The 13272-nt window shown below is 37.5% G+C and overlaps 1 gene segment (V, D, J or C); it reads right to left on the reverse strand.

Annotated features, from left to right (window-relative positions):
- Window positions 1-1283: 1283 nt before the first annotated feature.
- LOC102554423 (T-cell receptor gamma chain C region C7.5-like) lies at window positions 1284-9323 on the reverse strand. The segment is given in 4 exon segments: window positions 1284-1843; window positions 2381-2425; window positions 3808-4137; window positions 5731-9323. Coding segments are annotated over 4 exon segments (582 nt in total).
- Between the last annotated feature and the right edge of the window lie 3949 nt (window positions 9324-13272).

Consider the following 13272-nt stretch of genomic DNA (forward strand, 5'->3'; position numbering starts at 1 on the left):
ATCTACCCAACACTACTATGAAGGATTCTACTGTGTCTGCGGCTCACAGCCTACTTTATTATTGCTTTCTCTGGAAGAGCAGTTTTAAACCAAAAACAAATGTTCTATGGAAAGTAGTGTGACTACCACTTACATCAAGTGGCACAATTACAGTTATTTTCTGCAATAGATAGTCGAAGGATGGGGGAGTAAGAATGACAAGCCAGTGGCATAGAGTAAACATGAGTAATAAACAGATGAACTTATAAATCTTTAAGGAAATCATCACTATCCTAAGGAAGCAATGGATGTCTTAATATTTTGTGTGTTTTTTGATTGACTATCACTAAAAGATAAAATATGGGGTACATCAATGTGCACACACCCTGTGTCCTTCTGTCTCCCCTCTCCCCAGTGGAGATCAGAGAAATCTGACTTTCAATTATGAGTGCTTCTTCAAACAAACAATCTCGGTTGTGAGATCAACTCTCTAATCTGTGAACTGTGGCCCATAAATGTTATCTATCTCAGAGGACTGTTAGAGGATCAGGGGTTGCTTGATGTGTAGTACAGGATACAGTACTATAGTGCTTTCCCATGCTTTCCATGGAGAAGAATGGAAGTCACGTGTGTGTGTGTGTGTGTGTGTGTGTGTGTGTGTGTGTGATCTATTCTTTTTAAGCTATAGTCAAGGGCCTATAACGGGACTCTCCAGGGCTTGTTTGCACTTGCTGTTACTAACTCGCTAAGCATACACAGTTCTAGGAGACAGAACACTGACTGTTCATCTTACAGAGGGAAGCTGTGCTGTGCTGCAGGGAGTCTGGAACCTGAGGTTTCACTCCATCGCCCTTTCCTTTCTAGAGTTCCGGTAGCATTCAGGAGACAGTCTGAGGATCAGAAATCATACTACCGTGAAATACAGGCACAAAGCTGAGCCCAGAGAGTATGAGTCAAGTTAGACATTTGTTCATTGCCTCAAAAATGGCAAAACCAAATGAACTCAAAATCTGGTAGCCTTTTTTTTTTTTTTTTTTTTGGTTCTTTTTTTTCGGAGCTGGGGACCGAACCCAGGGCAAAATCTGGTAGCCTTTAAGAGCAGATACAGTGATTTTAATTGCCTACAGCTCCTCCTATACCCACTGTCCTAAAATGTCATTACCACAGAGTCTGAACCAAGTTTAGGAATGTGTTTTTAGAGTCTTGTTACCAACTGTCACCAAAATGCCATGACAATTGTCATGTTGTTTCATACCACAACTTTCAACATTACTAAATGAAAATAAAGACTGACAAAAGTAGACTTCTGATTTTTAAAAAATATTTATTGTCTCTAATATGAAATACAAGGCACAGAATCCAACAATAAAGAAGGCTCTTCAGGTTGTCTAGAGCGGAGGCTTTCAGAGAGTTGACTGGTTCAAGAGCAACAAATGCCGTGGGTAAATCCTGCAGCCTATGTGTACCAGAGCTTTGATACTTTGGGCTTCTGGGGGAGGGGACTGCTGGAGAGGATGGAATCAGGAAGGTGAGCTCAGTTAGAGAGAAGTTGCTGAAATTGCTTACAAATGTGAGAAAAATGTTTGCACAATAACAGAATGCTGTGCATGTGACTTTACAGAAGTCAAAGCCAGCAAGAGAAGGCAGCTGGACCCCCATAAGTCACCTTTATGACAGTAAGGATGAAAATCAATGGACTTGCTGGTCCACCGTTTATTTCCTTAGGATCTCTTCTTATTGCCACAGGAAGCTGTTCTTCTAAGCAGAAAGAAGCTGATGATGGCCAAGTAGAGCACGCTCTTGAGGAGCAGGAGCAGGTAAGTATAGTAGGCAGAGGTGCCCGTGAACTGGAGCTGCAGCACATCTGAAAGAGTTCTTTAAATTAGCTCCATCTGCCCTTTCAGTGGCATAGCGTGTTAGCAAGGAGGGGGCAGTAGGTACTAACTCTGATGACTTACAGTGAGTAGCAACTCTCCTCATCCAAACCTGAAACTCACCATTCACAAAAGAACCACGTATAGGGAAACTGAACTTGGAAAACAGTTCGTCTAAACCCATCAGTGCCCAAAGCGAGTGAGTAACTAGATGACTTTAAAAACCTAAGCTTAGCTTTTATCATCCTTTCTTTGGTGGTTAAAAATAAGAGACACATGGGTAAATGAATTTCTTTGTTAATATAGGTTAGGCTATACCCGTCTTTAATTCACTTATGCTTGAATTGGCAGTTCACTATGTTGCTGTGATGTCCGTGTAGTGACACACTAGTTGTAAATATCAGTCTATTCTGTAACATGCAGACATTCAGATACTTTTACATTAATTCATGGCAGCTCAGTACTGTTATACTCAGAAGAGAACGCACTGTAATGTGACACAAAAGCAAACATATACTAAAACCTACCGTTTTTATCTTGCCAGCAAGTTGTAGGCTGGGTACTCAGAGCAACTACAAGAAATAGCAATAAGAATTCGTTCATTAACATGCACATTCTTTGACAGTTCTCTGTGTGCTTGTGAATATGCATATACCTACATATAAATGAATACTTATGTGTCTTCACATAGACAGAAGTGTATTAAAACATGAGCCTCATAGTTAAAAATTAGATATTTAGTTATAGAAATTAGTATCATTATATGTAACTCAGTTATGTCATTCACATGCTATATTTCTGTATACAGAGAAGTAGAAATTCAAAAGAGTTCTTTTTCCATTTTTACCCTAAAAGATATAATAGAGTGTCTAAAACAATCTTCATAGAAGAGCAGCCACATCTTTCCAAAACAAGGATCCTCCCAAAGCAACTATTCAGAGTTCACTGACCATTGAAGAAACTGGGATTTCAGAGGAGAAATGCAGACAGTGAACAGCGAGAAGCTCACACATTTCATATCTGTTTATTGCTCGCAGGTTCAAGCTCCTGGAGCCTCGGGACTATTGTTCATTACGAGCAGTTGTGGCATACAGCGAATTACAAGTCTATCAGGCCCTCTGCCTGGTTGTGCATCTGTGTACCGCACTGAACTAAGGGAATTCCGTGGGATCTTGCATCTGAGTTATTCTGAGTAATTTTGACAGAGTATGCATTGTTCACTGTACAACCCCCTCCATGTTGGGACACTGACTAATCCTGGTCTACCCCACACAGCCCTACCTGTGCTATCACAGAAAGGGCTTTCCAAAATGCAGAGATGGCAAGAGATGCATTAATCATGAAGACATCACCATGCTTGCATCCATCCAGTATCCTCACTCCATCTTTAATAAATGTTCTCTCTGACAGTGATATACATAGCAATACAATTCTGAAAGTGTCAAGGTTGCTAGGTCCACTGCATTTTGTAACAGGCTTTGAGTCTCTCATCTGAATATTTGGTTAGCTAAGGCATCCACTTCTATGGCATCAGGTTCTGGAGGTTGAACTTTGTACACAGTGAGACTAAACGGCTTTGCTTGCGTGGCTGAGCATTCCTAATTATGGCATCCAAGGTGGAACCTCAAGGTTCGCATTTATCATGCACTCAGTTGCGTGTTGTTTTAATGCATCATTTATTTTTAATTCAATTAACAATTCCAGAGAGAGAGAGAGATGGGGGTGTGTATCATTAGATGTGGATATTTTGGATAATGACACTACAGCCTAGAAAGTTTTAGCAAAAAATCTTAACTTTTCTCCCAAACACTCTGCCAGCTTAGTATCACAGTAAAATAAATGCAATGACCCCATTAAATGTCACATTAATTTTATTGCTACATTATAGAAAAGGATTGGGTATTTTCAAACACATTTTCTAGAAAACTATATTTCAGAGTATATATGCACATACCTTTCTTTATTGAAGGAAAGAAAATCTCTTGGTCTGCTCCTCCTTTGTTGTTCTCGTGTTTGACAATACATCTGTGCTCTTTACCCATTGACCCTTCAGGCACAGTAAGCCAGCTAAACTTCATGTATGTATCATTAGTCTTCAGCGTCTCCCCTTCCTGGGAGTCCAGGATCGTATTGCTGTCCTTTTCTTTCCAATACACCCTTATGACATCGGGGAAGAACTTTTCAAGGAGGCAAAGGTATGTCCCAGTCTTGTGGAGATTTGTTTCAGCAGAAGAAGGAAGAAAAATGGTGGGCTTGGGGGAAATGTCTGCATTAAAGCTTTTGTCTGTATGGGAAAATAGAAAGTTAATAAAGATAAAAATGATAGCAGGTACTGTCATTGAGATAGAGTCTCATGGAGTTCAGGTGAGAATTAAACTTGTGATATACCTGTGGACTGCCTGAGCTACTCGTTCTTCTGCATAAAGTGCTAAAATTACAGATTAAATCAGACACACACCACTAAATCCAGTCACTCAAAATAATATTACATGTCCAACAAAACACGTCTTCTGAAAACAGCATTCTACCCATGAAGGGTACTACTGTTTAAAATTATTTTTCATTCTAAGCTGTGTTTTAAATTTATCTTTCCTTCAAAATTGTGATTTCCATATGGCTTTCTCATATATCTTAGTTTTAAGTAACCCACATCTTTCCTTCTTCTCTCCTTTATCCCCTTGCTCACTTTCATTTTTCATTTCTGGGTTGTAAGATGGTGGTTCCCTATGGATTCTTTTTATCCATTGTTTTCAACCTTCTCTTCTGTTTTGTTCCCATCCACGATCTGCCCCAGTGCCCCACTTCTGTATTTTCATCTATGTTGCACTGAGCTCCCTGCCTTAATGCGCCACCGCCCATGGTTCATTTCCAGTTGTGGCCTCTGAGGGACCAGAGGTTCACAGACTCCATCTTTGAGAACCCGAGCCAAGAATGAACTGGAGTTAACCAACAGGCCCGTGACTAGCACTAGTTTCCAGGTTAGTCTCTACAATCCTGCTCTTAGTACTTCACTTTCTAACAACCACCAATAAGGAGGAAAGCAAAAGTTAAGTTTATGGTTTGGTTCCCAACACCAGCCAATTATTTTAAAGGGCAACAAAATTTCATAATAACCCCCTAATCAGACATGTGCCAGGCCAGAAACTTTCTGGCTTGTTTGCTCACCTCCATAAATGCTTGTCTGAAACTAGGCTTGGGGCTTCATGTTTGTGTCCTGCTGCATCAAGCTTGAGCTTGAACAAAAAGAACCTACTATGATTGCATAAGAATGAGCCCCGTGGTGGTATTTTGGGGCTCAGGAACAGGTGCAACAGCCTCCATGAATACGCCACACTAAGAAGTACATTATGATAGAGAAAATGTGGCACATGTGTTTTCTTTTAATCGCTAAATAAAATTCCTTAATGGATATATGCAAAAACTAATATTACATAAACACAAATGGTTAAGAACAATTTATTTCTTTACATACCTTTATTTTCTCATAGTGAATCATGATTCATGCTGGGTGGATAGATGGGAGGGTAAGGAGACCAAGTTGCTTTTATGGTCAATGTATAGAGAAAGCTCTCATATCATTTCTAACATGCTTCCCTGTCACCCTGTTACTTTGTTCTCTGGCTATGCCATTTAGTGCAATCCACTGTTAATTTAGCTGACTCTACAATGAGCTCTGCATTTGTATAGCTCAGGGAAATAGATGTCACTAAGTAGCTTTTATTTCTTCTTTGTAACTGTATACAGTCAATTATGTAATGGAATTATCCCGCCATGTGTCTGCTGTGCTTTGGACAACGTGCCCATTGCTTTATTCACAACATCACCTTTGGTTTTCACATGATCGTGCTGTTCTCATGTCCTCATCTGTCTTACTTACTAGGCACTGAGCACAAAGTTTCCCATGTCCTCTGGGAGTGAGTGGAGAAGCCAGAGTTCCACATCTGAGTTCAAAGCACTGACTTGTTCAGAGTGCACTTGAAAAGGAGAAAAGGGAAGGTGCCTGTCTATTGAGTCTATCAACTTCTTGACTATAGTAATAAATCCCACATCAATGTCAAATGATTTAATACGACCTTCCATACATGACATGAATGTTTAAAGAAAGTCCAGATGTCTGCAAACATTGCTAGGATGTTTGCACAGTGCTCTTACAGCATTTCTGATTGCAATCTCTGGAAAGTGTTTCAGAAAGTCCTTCTCACATCCCCCTTCTTTCTAAACATTATCACCCTCACCTCACCATAGCCAACTTTGCCTTCCCCCAACTATCTTTAAAATACATCCGTTCAGTAACCACCCATGATGGCCCATTCCATTCCTACACCGAAGATGAAGGAAGACCACAGCGATTCAAATTATATCAAAACTAATATATTAGTTAATGTCCCTGATTCTTCACATTCCAGAGACATGATTGTCTGGAATTCTTACAAGAATAGAAACTTGATCCTGACCTAACTGATTCATAATAAGTTCAGCAATGAGTAAGCCGAAAAACTTCTAAGTTTTAGCTGCTTTATTTTTTACAAAACATTTATTTTATTGTAAACCAATTCAACCTCAGTACATCAATGAAATAAAAATGAAACAAGATGAGAAAATTAATTAAGAGGAATAAAAATGTAGAGGTTATTACTGTTGTCAACATGACTGCTAATAATAGCAATTTATTTTCTATGACTTGTGCTTGAATAAAACATTGTTATTTATGGGTAAAAGCTTTGCTATTAATCATAGAATTGGAGGTTGTGGATTGTAATTAAATCTAGGTCAAATAAGGAGAGAAATGGTGTTTCTTTACCTACCAAGCTACAGTCTACTTTGCAATAGTATACCGGGGTTCCCAAATCTACCATCACACGAAGCCTGATGCTCTCAGGATAGCAAAAGGAGATACAGTCGTCTAGAGTGCATAGCAGTGCATGAACACTGCGTCTCTGCTGTCCAAAACAGTGGCTATGCTCCCAATCGGCACTGTAACACATGAGATTGCATCTTTTATCGAAAGTTCTGGTACTTGGCTTCAGTCAGCTCACACCGAACTATTCTTCACCTGGTGGCTTGGCTCTTTCTTGAAAACTGAGTGAAGAAGTATCACAAGGCTGGTTCTCAAAGACATTTCAGGACACTGCTGTCTGCCTGACCTCATAGGCTGAGTCCTGATGTACATGTGAAGTCAAATGTTATGATTTAGTGCTAGTGTAGGTGGGCTCACTTTATGGCCACTTCTTTGCATTTCTCCAAATAAATGTTAGAAATAACGTCCACTCAAAACCTACTTTCCTTCCAAAGAATATATGCTTTGAAATCTTTTCTTCAATTTTCTTTTGCTCTCTGTGAATATGGTATATGTATAAGGGAGTCTGCAAAGTTCTTGTGTGGGGATTCAGGAACACACACCTTACATGCCCCTGAGGCAGTCAGAGGACAGCCTCGCTCCTGTCCTCAATTACACATTGTTTCAGACAAGATCTTTTTGCCATTTACCATTCCATATTCCAATGTTGCAGGCCTGTGACCTCTAGAGCTTTCCCTGCCTCAGTATTCTGCCCACCCTTAGTGAAACCTGTGGGTCCTGCAGTGCATGACTTTAGACTGACTGAAAATTCAAACCTGAAGTCACCTCCACAGGTACTTCTCTAACTTTACAAGGGAAAAGTTTTCACATTCGAAAATTGCCGAGCTTCATTATGCAGGTGCTGAGCTACGTTTTAGTTTAACTTCTGAACATAAAACTTGGTGCTTCTAGCGCTGAAGCCTCTTCAGTTACTCTCCACTCCTTGCTTATGTCTCCCATACCAAAATAGAAAGAGCACAGACTCCTTAGCTGCATACAGTAGCCTGACCTCTCTGGACATCACGGTTAAACCAGGAATAATTTCAAAGATTCTGAGACTGGAGCTTGCAACACCTGCCCTCCCATCTCTCTCCCTGCTTTACTCTGCAGAATACAAAGAAAAGTTCCTGTAAATATAAACTTTGTGCCAGCATCAAGCGCTTAGATGAACTAGCATATAATCCACAGTATCTGAAATTTATCTTGTGAACATGTAAAAAGCAAACAATATTTTGTTACTATTTATATGATTACCTAAAATTGACTCTGTCAATATTAAGTGGAGACAAAACTCAAACAAAGTCTAAGTGTAATCATGAGTCTAAGGACTGAACATACTCTGCCTTGAAACTTGGGTCATGTTCATTTAGGTTGATAAGTCTTATTTTACTTTCTCCAGGATTTTCCAGAAGTTAATATATTTATTCCCTTAAACAGTTGTCATTTATAGATTAGTCCTTAGTCTAGAATATAATTTAGAGTTAATTGAAATTTCCTTTTCATAAAGAAATAAAAGCAGTAACCATGTATCTAGGTATTACTAATCTAGTAGTTACTAATATTTAGACAATGAAGGTGTCATTATAAAAAGTCAAATTAAAGAAATCAAATGTAATAATAGTCAAATGAAGATGTAAATTCATGAATAGTCTTTTTTTGTGGACACTGGACAGAAGTAGTTTGGAAAAACTACAAATTCTAACTGAAAAACTTCCAGATAATATTTCAAGACTCAGAGTGACACAAATTGTGACTAATCACAATCTACCCAATATGAAGTTAAACAAATAAAACATGGATTTATTCATGTTCTACTGTAATTTGCTGTGAATTATGATCAAAACTAATAATACGGATTTCATTTTGGAGAATGTAGCACTACGTTATATTTCAAAATACATATGTGTCATCATCAAAACTCAATTTTTGAGGACTCACACTTAAAATAACTTTTACAGCAGTATCTTGAAGCAAAGATTTACCCCAATAATCAATGCACATGATCCTCAAAATAACTCCCAGTTCCTCTTTGCATTCTAAATGCAGAGCTTCAATGTTTTCTGGAGGGAAAACTATTTACAAAGTAGTTTTTGTTGTCATATCTAGAAATATATCCTGAAAAATGACTAAGAATAGTGTAGTCAGATACAGTAGATAATAGTAGATTTCTATTTTTCTACAACCATATATGTACTTTTTATCACTGGAATAAAGCAGAAAAATGTTACTTACCAGCAGGAACTACTATGAGTTTAGTTCCTTCTGCAAATACTTTGCTCCAGCCCGAGCTATCACAGTGTTCACAGCTTCTACAAAAATCTGAAGCTTTTCCAGACATTTGTGCCATGACAAACAAGCTAAAATTTGTCCTGATAAACTGATCTTCTGTGTTCCTTAAAAAGCCATTGCATAGAAATTGTGTGGTATCTGATACTTTGGAACCTTCGTCACAAATAAGCTCATACAGTGTTCTTCTTGGAGGTAGTAATAATTGAAAAGCACCAACAGAAAATAAAGAGAGTTCAGTTGGAAATGAAGTGAGTTGGGATAACAAACTATTAAGTTTATTGGGTTTACAAACTGTTTTTTTCCAAGTAATTAGATAAAATATTCTAAGAATTGCTTTGTTTTTAATTTCCAGGAGTTCGGTTGTGTGGAAACTGTTCAATGTTTACATCAAAGGAATGTGGTTTTTTTTTGTTCTCACAAGCACCAATGTTTCTTCTTTATATGTTCAAAAAGCTGCAATTATTAGTTGATATCAAGAACCATTATTTTATCCATGTCAATGAAAAATGTAATATGTCATGGCTTATTAGAATAAAGAAAGTTATGTAAAAACCATATGTGCAAAGTGTTGTAAAGTTTGATTGGTTAACTTATTGGCTGATTAAAAATAGTATTTTAACTGATAATTTTAATATTCTACTACTTAGGACACTTTCTTACCCTTTGTACTTTACACAGGCAGGATATGTTCTCAGTTTCTGGTGTCCACTGTTAGTCCTTGTTCCAAAGCTAGGAGTCAAATTCTACAAGTCTTAAGATTTGTCTAAATTTATAGAATTATAAACTAATTTAAAATGCAAAAGAGTAACTACAGCAAAATAGCTCAGTAGGTAAAGGAACTTACTGACAAATGGAGGACTCTACTTTGATTTCTGAAACACACATGGTGGAAGAAGACACCCAGCTCTGTTAATTGTCTTTCTCTCTCTGCATGCTTGCTGTGGCATGTGCACATTCACACACACACCACACACGCACACACACACACACACACATATGTGAATACATAAAATAAATATAAATTTTAATGAGATATAAAATGCTTCATTGCATTTATAAAAAATACTGGCATATGTATCTTGGCACTAACCAGCAGCTCTCTTATTGGACTTAAGATCCCTCAACAAGAAGTATACCATGCCTGGCACACAAACCTACATAACTACTTTAGGGCTAGTGAGGTCATGTTTGCTTGCACAGAGTCTCCAACTACTAATGTATTAAACCAGCATAATTCCTAACAACAATCTATAAATATTTGTCCTTATATCTACAGGTAAGTATAGTCTTTAGTCCTCATCAAGGAAAGTTCTCTTTGTAACACTTGGAAAAAATTACAGAAACTATAACCAATCAAAAAGCAGAGTTGTGGGACACAATCCCAAACATTACATCTATAAAAGACTCCCACACATATAACCTAAGGAACATTATAGAAGAGAGGGAAGAAAGATTCTAAGATCCAGAGGGTAAGTTCATTTGCTGTGATAATATGTCTACAACACCAGAAGCTCTACACAAAAAGTCTTACCAACATGACTACCCACATGTGAGCTGAACAAGAATCAACTCAAGGAACAGACCAAACTGGTAAGGGAACAGCCCACATGGTCTCAACCCTACACAAAGAACTACAGAAAAGTGTGTTAAGCTGGGAGTGAGAGAGGTGGTCCTCTTTAGGGACATCAATTGACTGTCCAATTCCAAACAATCAGCTCTGAAAAGATATATACAAGTACTATTGTATGGACAGAAAAAGTTATACTTAGAAATATATATGTACATACAATACATATATGAATGTAATAACAATTAATGACAAAAGAAGACATAAATTTGCAGAAGAGCAGAGAAGAGTATAAGAGAGTTTGAAGGAAAGAAAGGGCAGGGTGAAATGTAATTAAAATACAATCTCGAAAATAAACAGAAAGAAAACAGAAAAAAGTAAGAACTATATGAAAACACAGTATCAAGTTTATGAATTGTCTGCTAAAATCTGAGTTCACAAAGAAACACAATTATAGAGAAAAGGTACAATTCTCAGGAATCCAGTATATGCTAGCTACAATTTCGATCTGAACTACTGTAGTAGTTTACCATTTTCTTTCTTAAGTGAGAGTGCTACAATTTTGATAAATAATATTATAGAGTCTGTGAGGATTCATGAACATTAAATAACAAAAGTCTCAGCTAGGACTGTTGTCCATAATCTTAGTTAATTAGGAGGCTCAGGCTGGAGTATTACAAATTTAAATCCACCATAGGAAAGAGTGGGTTCTTAGTAATTCTGGACAATCTATTGAGACCCTGCCTCAAAAATTAAAGATAAGGAGAGGGCTGTGAGTTTGGCTTCCTGGTACAACACTTACATATGGCTCTGGATTCATTACAAGTACTGTAGATGCAAGAATCATAAAGTAGTGAAACAAAATTTTCATAGAAATTGTTGAACAATATGTAGATGATCAAAATATTAATTATAGATCAAAGTGTAGTGAAAACTATAAAACCAGTCAAGAAAGAAATTAGAGAAGACAGTTGAAGGTGGAAAGACTTTCTTTGTTTGTAGATAAGCAGAATAAATCTTGTTTAAATGGCTACATTGCTAAAAGTAATCTAAGGAACTGAAGAAATGGCTAGGTAGTTAAAATCACTGACAGCTTTTTCAGAGGACCTGGGTATAATGGAACTCCAGTTCCAGGAGATCCAATGTCATCTTCTGGCCTCATGGGCGCCAGGAATGCAAAAAGTGCACATAAAAATATTCAGGCAAAACACTTATTCACATAACATTTAAAATAAATGCAAAATAAATGTTTATAAAACGATGCACGAATTTAATCAAATGCCCATAAAAATTCCAGATACATTCTTCAGAGAAGCAAAAAAAAGTCATTAAATTTATATGGAAGCACAAAAGGCATTAAACAGCAAAGTAGCCTAAGCAATAAGAGCAATTTGAAAGAATTATAACACTTAATATTAAACCAAACTCTAGACAAATACAGGAACAAAAATCCCCACTGTGGTACCAGCACATCGATTAGACATGTAGAACAAAGAAATAAAATAGAGGATCTAGAAATAAATTCATTCAGCACAACCATGGTTCTTAATAAAAGCGAATAGACAATCTACTTATTAAGTAGCCCTGGTGAAAGTAGGTACTCTACATAGAAGCCTGAAATTACAGTCTCATTTTTCATCTTCTACAAAAGAATTCATCTAAAGTGGGTTGAATGTAGAAAAATGCAAATTGATCCATTCTTATCTCCTGTACAAAGCTCAAGTCCAAGTGGATCAAGGACCTCCATATAAAACCAGATACACTGGAACTAATTGAAGAGAAAGTGGGGAAGAGCCTTGAACACATAGGCAGAAGGGGAAATTTCCTGAACAGAACACCAGTGGCTTATACTCTAGGATCATCAATTGACAAATGGGACCTCATAAAATTGCAAAGCTTCTGTAAGGCAAAGAACACTGTCAATAGGATAAAATGGCAACCAAAAGATTGGGAAAAGAACTTTACCAATCCTACATCTAAAAGAGGGCTAATATCTGATATATACAAAGAACTCAAGAGGTTAGACTCCAAAGAACCAAAAAAACCCTATTAAAAATGGGGTACAGAACTAAATAAAGAATTCTCATCAGAGGATTATCCAATGACTTCAAAGTACCTAAAGAAATGCTCAGCATCCTTATCCATCAGGGAAATGCAAATCAAAACAATCCTGAGATTCCACCTCAGTCAGAATGATTAAGATCAAAGACTCAGGTGACAGCAGATGCAGGCGAGAATGTGGAGGAAGAGAAACACTCCTCCATTGTTGATGGGATTGCCGAGTGTACAACCACTCTGGAAATCAGTCTCAAGGTTCCTCAGAAAATTGGACATTCTACCTGAGGACCCAGCTATACCACTCCTGGGCATACACCCAAAAGATGCTCCAACATATAACAAAGACACATGCTCCACTATGTTCAAAGCAGACTTATTTATAATAACCAGAAGCTGGAAAGAACCCAGACATCCTTCAACTGAGGAATGGATACAGAAAAATGTGGTACATATTACACAATGTACTACTACTCAGGTATAAAAACAGCAACTTCAGGAAATTCTTAGGCAAACGAATAGAACTAGAAAATATCATCCTGAGTGAGGTCACCCAGTCTTAAAAGAACACATATGGTATGTACTCACTGATAAGTGGATATTAGCCCAAAATCTTGGAAAACCTAAGATACAATCCACAGATCATATGCAGGTCAAGAAGAAGGAAGACC

Source organism: Rattus norvegicus, chromosome 17 (genome assembly GCF_036323735.1).
Source record: "Rattus norvegicus strain BN/NHsdMcwi chromosome 17, GRCr8, whole genome shotgun sequence".
Taxonomy (NCBI): domain Eukaryota; kingdom Metazoa; phylum Chordata; class Mammalia; order Rodentia; family Muridae; genus Rattus; species Rattus norvegicus.